Here is a 9,853-nt window from a genome sequence, read left to right on the forward strand (position 1 = left end):
GGCCATGGTAGACTACACCCCACGGTGATTTTTTGTTAGAACCGGTTGTAGCAAATTCAATCGCCGGTGGTAGCAAAAATCTACTACTGTTGCAGCAAAACGCTACATCTAGTAAATAAAAAAGCTTCAAACCAGACCGGAACACATGAAGAGCTGCAACCGTTTTAACAAAAGCTTCATCCCGCAGATGAAAAAGTTTCAACCCAGAGATTGAAAATCTTCAACCAGACACTACAAAAGTTGCAACCGTTTAAAAAAAAGCTTCATCCCGCAGATGAAAAAGCTTCATTCCGCAGATGAAAAAGCTTCTACAAGAGATCGAGAAAGCTTCAACCAAAATGTTGGAACCTGTGATGATGTCATTTTTGCTGGAACCAGCGGCATCGTTTGCTACAACCAGCGACTCACTTTGTTGCGACCCTTCACGGCGAGCTACAACCGGCGACGACGACGGCGACGCGTTTTTGCTACAACCGCACTGAATTTTTCTGCTGGAAGTGGCTTCATTTTTTGCTGGAACCGGCGGATTTTTTTGCTTCAAACGGTGACATCCGCAGAATTTTTGCTGGAACCGGCCATTAGATTTGCTGGAAATCAGTGCTATTCTTTTGTTTGCAACTGGTGACTACTGGTGATGCTAAGAGCACGACACCGTGGCAATGGCGAGAAACGCATTTTGTGTGTGCTAGAAGCGCCCCTGCCATTGCTGGAACCAGCGGCCCCCATTTTTTTGATGCATCCGAAGCATTTTTTGCTGCAGCAGCGACGACGAGCAGCTATGGCGACTGGCGGCGACGAGCACGGAGACGAGGACGACCGGGGGCGGGGAAGGGGAGGGGGGAGGGGAGGGGGGAGGGGCTGCGCAACGCTTGGAGCGGCCGGGGCAGTAGGAGGCGCGGCGCCGCGACACGAGGTAGAAGATGATAGGGCGAATCGTTTTCTTCAGCCGGATCCAACGGCCCACGCGCTCAAATCCAACGGTTGCGGTGCGACCGGCCCAACAGTTGGGCCGGCGCACCGGCGCAGATCGCTGCCCTTTTAAAATCCCTATGAAAATTCTTTAAATCAGAGGAGTCCTGCCAAATATTTACGCCCCAGCCGCAAAAGCAGGGGAAATAGCAAGTCAGGAATTAAATTTGGGCTCGGGAGTTGTGAGCGGCCGCTGACGCACACCGGGACACCACGGGGCTTCAAAGTTCAAACATTGAACAGCCCCTTCCCTTCTTCCCCTTTTGACCGCCACCAGTACCGCCCTGCCTGCTTTCCAGCTTTTAGTAGATGTCAGACTCTGATCCAGTTTGGCCAGTTTGACGTCTGCCTAGCCCTGACCCATACGGTGCTCGTTTGCCTCCCCGCTTACTCAAACGGAAACCATGTTCCGATGGATACAACGTATTCCCAGCCCCAGTCCCACCCATAAAGCTACGACTGTTGGAAACGTACGTAGAATAAAGCACAGGGATAAAGCTACTGCCTTGTGGGCGAAGCTAATCCGAACATATCAAATAATCTTATCTGGGTAAGCAGAAAGATGGCTTGTTGAATGCTAAGAATGATGATACTAGAGCACAAGCAATTTCTGCGGCAGTTTCGAGCTACCTTCCAAAAGGGGCGGGGGAAAGTGAACCCTCTCATGCTTATACATCTCTCCGGTCTTAGACCCTGTTTGTTTCAAGGGACTTATTGTTTTTGGGACTTATTTAAGTCCCTATAAGTCCCATCTAAACCAAACAGGAAGGACTTATAGAGACTTAAAGTGGTGATTTGGGACTTATCAAAAAAGACTCTCAGGGAGGAGCTTATTGGAACTTATCCATCGATTCCCCTACCCCGCATCGCTTCTACCCCGCATCGCTCGTGCCCCCCTTCGCTCCTTCCGCCGCCGCCCCCAGCACCCAAAATCGCCGCCGCCCCAGTACCCAGAAGCGCCGCCGCCATGGCCGACGATGAGGAGGACCGGATCCCCTTCTCGTCTCAGTTCCACGCGCATCATTAGGTATCACAGGGCTCATCCGCTGGGGGAAATCTCGGGAGAGGAATGGGATTCTTGGATCTCAACCACAACGTCGACGACTTCCCGGAGTTGGGCTCGTACCAGCAACTCCTCTTCGACCAGTCCGCCGGCCATGGTCTTCCTCCTACTGGACCTGGTCGTGGGAGGCCCGTGTCGCATGAACAAGGGTTATGTGAACAAATGTTTTATCAACTTACAAGTCCCTGCAAACAAACAGGTAGAGACTCGGAACTTATAAGTCTCTGTAAACAAATAGGTATGGACTTATGACTTATAAGTTGGGACTTAAAAAAGTCCTATGACTTATAAAACAAATAGGGCCTTAACTTATGGTTTTGCTATCTTCTTTTGAGTTCCACGGCCGATCCCCTTGCCGGCCGGCTGCCGTCGGTACCGGTCGAAAGAAACACAGACCTTTATTATATCCCGTGCCCATGTCCTTCCTGCGCTAATAAACACCCAACACCACAAGGTACTACTAGATCCAGTGAGCAGTGCCTGACCTCAAACAAATTCTGTTAAAAAAGTACTCCTACTAGTAGCAAAATCCTGCTAACCACAAGCGAATAAAACTCTCAGACATTTCGACGGCAGGCTCCACCCCACCCCACCCCATCCCATCCCATCGCACACACGATGAGTTCAACGTCGCATCCATAATTAACGCGTGTAGCCGCTAAACGACGGTACTATCTTTAGTTGGCCAAAGAGAAATTGAAGCCTGATGTTACCTGAGAGGCGCGCATCAATGTAACTGTAACCGGACGTAGCCATCGGCGCCACCATGGTCCATGGCTTTCCTGAAACCTACGTGCATCCTCTTTCTGGGCTCCTTCTCTCCACCTTAATTGTGGAGCGGAAAGCAACCCCGGCATGGCCCCCCGGCCGGGTTAGCTCGCTGCCACTGCGCTTCATTAATGAGCGACGCTCGCCATTGATTCCTCATAGTATCCGCGCTCATTTCCGCTGGAGCTCTGTAGCAGCAAATTGCAAAAGCGACGCGTGGCTCCGTTCCGTGTCACGGGCGGGCACCGCGCCGGCCGCCGGCGTGCATGTCGGCCGGAGGACGCAGCCGGCTCGGTCGGCCTCGCTTGTGCTCTTCTTTTGGTTGGGCCGCCGATGAGAAACGGAAAGGGATAAACATGCCGCATGGTCTACACTTCCGAAAGCAGCCGAGCTGACGTTTTGCTGGGCGGGCGGGCGCGGGGGAGAAGGCGGCGGAGGCGAACGGATTATGTTGGACTGTTGGGCCGGTGAAGCTCACCGCCCGCCTCGCCAACCTTTCTGCAGGCCCTTTACTGCGGGAAAGGAAGGAAAGAGGAAAAGCGCAGCTGCTGGCGCACTTTTGGGTTGGCCGTCTGTCACCTTTTGGCAGCGCGGCAGAGCACGTGTAGCTTGCAGGATCATCGCTCCTTGCTCGCCGCCGCTGCTTCTTTTTTTCCTTTTTCTTTTCCTATTAAGCGATGCTCTGGGCCAGGTCTCCTCATGCTCTGTTCCTTTTCGTCTTTCTCCCGTCTTTGCAGTGGCAGGCATCTCTTCTCTCTTTTTTCCTCCAAGTACCGATAGCCTTTTACAGTGCATAGTGTGCACAACTGAGAGACTGGTACGCACACGTGACCACAACGTATACTGGCTTTTGGGAGTAGTGCTGCCGCTGGGTACGGGCGTTGGGGGCCTGTAGTTGTCGCGTCGCACGTATGGCAGCTCGCTCCATCCACGTCACCACTGAAAGAGCTCTTCTTTCCGCGAGGCCCCAGCGAGCGAGCGGGAGATGGGCGCGTCGCCATTTATTCGTGGGAGGGAACATGATGATGGCCTGCTCCAAAACCATACCATTCCATTGATTAGCCGCTGTTATTACAATGAAGCTGAAAGCCCAGAGCCAGAGCCAGAGAGAGGTCCCTCCGCTGTGGTTAGGTTAGCCATCTATGTTAGTATGTTACTACACCACACACGTCAGTAGCTCTGGCACTGCAGCGAAAAGGTCCCAATGCGGACGACCCAGCAACGCGAGAAGCGAGTGAAAAAAACGGAGCCAAGCGCCTACATAAAGTAGTAACTTTGCGAGCAATAAAAGGCAGCTGCGAAAGCTGGGTGGGGGCTGAACTGTGGTTCAAAGGCGAGGGCGGCCCACCCTCGCTCATTGACCCTGACAAGCTGACGGTTGGAATAATTATCTCCTCCGGCTCCGGCTCCCGGTCCTTTTAGGAAAGGAAAAGCTGCCTTTATCTTTTTTCCCCAGTGCATTGATGAGGGCCAGTAATAAGTCACCAGTCAGGTGCCTGCCCATCTCCATCTCCATCCACGCCCCGCCTTTCTCTTCCCCTTTGCGACGAAACTTCCCAAAAGGATGGCGGTGAAAAGCGCCTGCCGGGCTTACCGAAATGCAAATGTGGGAGCAACCGCTTTGGTCCTCCGCGGGAACCAGGCTACAGCGCCGCCCACGCACGCATGCGTGGGGATTATTATCTAAACCAGCTTCGCAAGTAGTACGTACTGCTACGGTAATTAATCAATTCATCCATTGCGGGAGTGATATTACACTGGCGCAAGTACTACTACTTGCGCGAGCTATATAGCTAGCAACAGGTTCTTGCTGTACGGCTTCCGTCCAGTTAATACTCCTTCCAGGCCACAGGCAGCACAATATGACGCCATCCGTGCGAGTGCCACGATTATGTGAGAGTACATGCAGCACTGAGTGGTAGAGTACATTTCTGCAAGTACAATCACCACAGATTTAGATTCACTACTGCAATCACTTTCACTTCACCGGCTAAGAAAGATAATACTAGTAGAACTTGGCCGTCGTCATCCTTTGGGGCTCTGGGCGAGGTGATGATGATTGATGAGCGCCCACTTCCACTTCCGAGACAGAGATGGATGCGGACACTCATCGGAGTCACGAGAGCTTACGCATGCTCCTCATTCATACTACACACACAATGGGAATGGGAATGGGACATGTTTCTGGCAACTTGCTGCTGCTGCTAGCGCGCAACCTGATCTGTTCCATTTTACATTACACAGGCACAGGCGACGCAAACCTGACGGACCAACCCAAGAAGAAGAAGAAACAAGTGCAAGCAAACTGCTAGGAATACTGCTACAGTAGGAGTAGTAAGGAATTAACAACAAGAGGGAGGGAAGCTAGCATATCAAAGGGAAGAAGGAGGAAAAGAAAAGTGAAGGGACATTCCAATTCTCCTCCTTTTTCCATGTCTTGTGCGAGTGAGCCTTCACGTACAAGCCAGCCGGCCTTCCCGTCACATTAGAGGATTCTGCGGGTCAAACCGAACTCTATCCGAACCCTCGTCTTCCGGGCGGCCGGTTGGGCCAAGGACGAGCCGATCAATGGTTGTGTCGGCGGGATGGGATCAGAACCGGCGATCCGGGCCGAGCTGCCACCGGTCGGCGTACACCGGCGGTGGGGAGGTGGGGGAGGAGGAGGGGCTGGGGAAGCCGAGGACGAAGCCGGCGGCGGCGCGGTGGTGGTGGTGGTGGCCGGCGACGGTGGCGATGGGGCCGAGCGGGCGGTTCTTGCGGCGGCCGGCGCCGATGGGCACGTTGCGGAGCGCGCCGCCGGCCGTCCAGTAGCGGTGGCAGGCCTTGCAGAAGTGGCGCGGCTGGTTCACGTTGTAGTTGTTGAAGTAGCAGAACTTGGTCTCCCGGCTCCGGCACCGCGGGCACGGCAGCGGCGCCGCGGCCGCGCGCGCCTCCGCCGACTCCTGCAGCTGCGTCCGCCGCGACGCCTCCGCCCCCTGCTGCTGCTGCTGATGCTGCGACGAGTCCGTGTCCGCCGCCTCCCGCTTGACCGCCGTCGTCGTCCGGTCCGTCTCGCCGTGCAGCCGCCGCTCCTCGTCCTGCGCGGCGAACGCGGGCGACGGCGACGCCTGGGTCCCCTCGACGCACTGCGTGATGACCTTGCCGAAGAGCTTGAAGCCGCCGCCGGCCCCGGCGGGTGCCATCTCGACGTGGGAGAGCATGCGACGGGAGGGAGGGAGGAGTGGAGAGTGGAGGACAGGGAGAGAGCGGGCAGCGGAGGCAGAGCGATGTGGAAGAAAGGGGTCGGTCGCTGCTACTTAAATGCATCCCAGCAGCAGCTGATGGATGGATGGATGGATGGATAGGTCACTCATCACAGCAGAGAGTGAGTAAAGCGTCGCGTACGTGGGTTGGACCGCAAGAGCAAAAGGCCAAATATGTTACGCGCACAGCACGCACGCACGCACGCACATCGGGTTCTCTTGCGTCCGTATGCTTTTAGAGCATTACTAGTAGAATCCTCAAATCCTGAAACTCTTACTAGCGTTTTAAGAGTTCAAAAATAATTTTTTTATGCATTTTTATGGGTTAAAAAACAGGGGCAAAGATTAGAACTCTCAAACCCGATCCTTATAACGAAATATTCTCATGAACAATGTTGTTGTTGCGCGCGGGAGGTCGACGGGGCGGCCGCCGGCGACGGGGGCGACTAGCAGCGGCGGTCGCGGGCGTGGACGCGGGAGTTGGGAGGATTTTTCCCTCCCGCGCGAGTATAACCGCCAAATGAGGGTTGGGGTAGGTTTTGCTCCCCAACCCTTACTTTTGAGGATTAGGAGAAAGTTTAAGGGTTGGACCTTTAAATTTTTTTAAGGGTTTGAGGGTTAAGGGGTTCTAGTCTATAGCTTTTTTTCGACGAAACTGTAAAAAAAAATTATTTTTAGGGATTTGAGGGTTTAAGGGCTCTACTAGTAATGTTTTTGGAGCGGCTGGGTTTGCGGGTGGGTCGATTTTGATTTGATTTTGATTTGCATGTGGAGTTTGCGGTTCGAGGGGAATCTCCGGGTTATATAAATCTTGTAGAGCCTTGCTGTTGTAGTTGTTGTAGAGCGGGATGTGGGATTGGGAGGTCAGCTCTCCTCCGTCGCATGGTGGGGTGGACCTGGAGTTTTGTTGCGGGAAAACGAAGGGATGGGGGCGCTCCCTCCGAGTGCGTGGCCGCCTTGGTTTCTTCCGCGGTGTGGATTCGCGTGTATTTTGCGCCTTTATGCTCTGTGTTTCCCTGTTGCCCCATCCGTCCTGCTGCAAGAACCGATGATGGATCTAAGGCTGGTTGTAATGGAGAGTATCATATAGTAGTATCATGCATATGATATCAGTGTATGATACTATCTTTCTAATGTATAGTATCATATATTAGTATCATGTAGTACTTTATTTATTGTCACGCATGACACAAAGTAACATAACATTTATCATGATACGGTATCATAATATGATACTCCATCATCTCTTTCTTCATTTAATGCTATGACACCTCATCAAAATTGCCTAGTTGACATGCATGATACTACTCCCTCCTTCCATCTATATAGGGCCTAATGCGTTTTTCGAGGCTAACTTTGACCAAATGTTAGAGCAATAATATATGACATGCAACTTACACAGAGCACATCATCAAATTCGTATGTGAAAGGAGCTTTCAATGATATAATTTTCACATTATGCATGTCATGTAGTATTGATTTTATCAATAGTCAAATGCCGTCTTGAAAAACGCATTAGGCCCTATATAGATGGAAGGAGGGAGTAGCTATGATACTATCATTACGACCAGCCTAAGACTACTCACAGTGGAAGTAATATAGGTAGTAACATCACACATATTTAAGGGGTGTTTGGTTCCAGAAACTTTTTTTGTGTTGGGACTAGAAAAAGTATCTAGCAAACCAAACAGGATGAGACTTTTTTAGGACTTTTTGCTAAAAGTCTTTAGAAGCATCTCCTTGGGAGTCTTTTTTAAAAAGTCCTAGGGACTTAGAAAAAGTCTTAGAACTAGAGAACCAAACACCATCTTAAATAAAATAGATAATGTAGTAAGCAATAAATGAAAAAAGAAAGGAAAGTGATAACATAGCTGAAGGCAAGATGAGTCTATAGCCTAATAAATTAAGTGTTGCATGTTACTCCCTCCGGTCCTTTTAGTTCGCATATAAGATTTCACTGAAGTCAAGCCCTGTAAAGTTTGACCAGCTTTATAGAAAAAAGTGTTAACATTCACAATCTGAAATCAATACCACTAGATGTGTCATAACTTAAAGTTTCATATTATATAACTTTAGCATGGCAGATGTTGATATTTTTTCATATACGATCAAACTTTGTGAAGTTTGACTTCAGAGAATTCTAATATACAGAGTAAAAAGGACTGGAGGGAGTACTACACATATGTTACTCCCCACTATAGATATATAGAGGTAGTAACATAGACTAGCTAGTAACATTCTATGTTACTACCCATTGTGGCTAATCTAAGACCTCTTCCAATGGATAGGTGCTTAGGCCCTTTCAGTGCTCCACCGTGGACAGGTGCTAAGCATGTCACATAAGCAAAAAATAACATGGCACATCAATTGAGGAGGAGAGAGAGCACTTTGGTGATCCCAAGAAGAACCAATGCCAAGCGCGTGAACCTAGACAAACCACTTAAATGAAAGAAGTTGACCAATGCATGAAAGAGTTTATGTGCTAAATCATTAAATAAGGTGAGCTTAGCAACAAGAAGTTAAGCATCTGTGCATTGGGGATTTGAGTTGCTAAGCTATTTAATGCACCTAGCACCTCATGTAAGCACCTTTGCATTGAAGGAGGTGCTAAGCGCATTAAATACTTTAGCAACTATAGTCCCCAATGCATAGGAGCATTGGGAGGGCCGCCGCGCCAGGATCCCGCGCGAGCTCCTCTTTGACTGCAGGTATGCCGTCGACTCGCCCCTCTCGGACACATGATTCCAGGGCGAGCACGGCATGCAACGACAAACCTTTTTTGCCGGCCGTGGTCGTAGCCCTCCCCATGTGCCCCAATGTGGCCCGTGCCCCTCATGCGCGCACCGAGCCCGCCCAGAGTGCGCGCCGCACGCCGACGCCGTCTCCTTCCCCATCGCTGCCACCCTCGCAGCCTCTCACCATGACGGCCGAGGAGCAGGAGCGGCTCCTGCAGGCCGTCATGGAGGACTCCGAGCAAGAGTACATGCGCCAACGGGAGGAGGAGTGGGAGGTGAAAGAAATATGCCCTAGCGGCAATCATAAAGTTGTTATTTACATTTCCTTATATCATGATAAATGTTTATTATTCATGCTAGAATTATATTAACCGGAAACTTAGTACATGTGTGAATACATAGACAAACAGAGTGTCCCTAATATGCCTCTACTTGACTAGCTCATTAATCAAAGATGGTTAAGTTTCCTAACCATAGACATGTGTTGTCATTTGATGAATGGGATCACTTCATTAGAGAATGATGTGACGGACATGACCCATCCGTTAGCTTAGCATAAATTGTCGTTTAGTTTTATTGCTATTGCTTTCATCATGACTTATACATGTTCCTCTGACTATGAGATTATGCTACTCCCGAATACCGGAGGAACACCTTGTGTGCTATCAAATGTCACAACGTAACTGGGTGATCATAAAGATGATCTACATGTGTCTCCGATGGTGTTTGTTGAGTTGGCAAAGATCGAGATTAGGATTTGTCACTCCGTGTATCGAAGAGGTATCTCTGGGCCCTCTCGGTAATGCACATCACTATAAGCCTTGCAAGCAATGTGACTAATGAGTTAGTTGCGGGATGATGCATTACGAAACGAGTAAAGAGACTTGCCGGTAACGAGATTGAACTAGGTATGATGATACCGACGATCGAATCTCGGGCAAGTAACATACGGATGACAAAGGGAACATCGCATGTTGTTATGCGGTTTGACCGATAAAGATCTTCGTAGAATATGTAGGAACCAATATGAGCATCCAGGTCCCGCTATTGGTTATTGACCAGAGATGAGTCCCGGT

The 9,853-nt window shown here is 50.5% G+C and overlaps 1 protein-coding gene across 1 annotated transcript; it reads right to left on the reverse strand.

The window, feature by feature from the left end:
• Positions 1-4,966: 4,966 nt before the first annotated feature.
• On the reverse strand, positions 4,967-6,102 carry LOC125548630 (dof zinc finger protein 5-like). Its single transcript, XM_048712197.2, has one exon. It carries the CDS (start codon positions 5,998-6,000, stop codon positions 5,392-5,394), a length of 609 nt encoding a protein of 202 aa, XP_048568154.1. The 5' UTR covers positions 6,001-6,102; the 3' UTR covers positions 4,967-5,391.
• Between the last annotated feature and the right edge of the window lie 3,751 nt (positions 6,103-9,853).

The sequence above is a fragment of the Triticum urartu genome, chromosome 3A (genome assembly GCF_056163025.1).
Source record: "Triticum urartu cultivar PI428250 chromosome 3A, HENAU_Tu73, whole genome shotgun sequence".
Classification (NCBI taxonomy): Eukaryota; Viridiplantae; Streptophyta; class Magnoliopsida; order Poales; family Poaceae; genus Triticum; species Triticum urartu.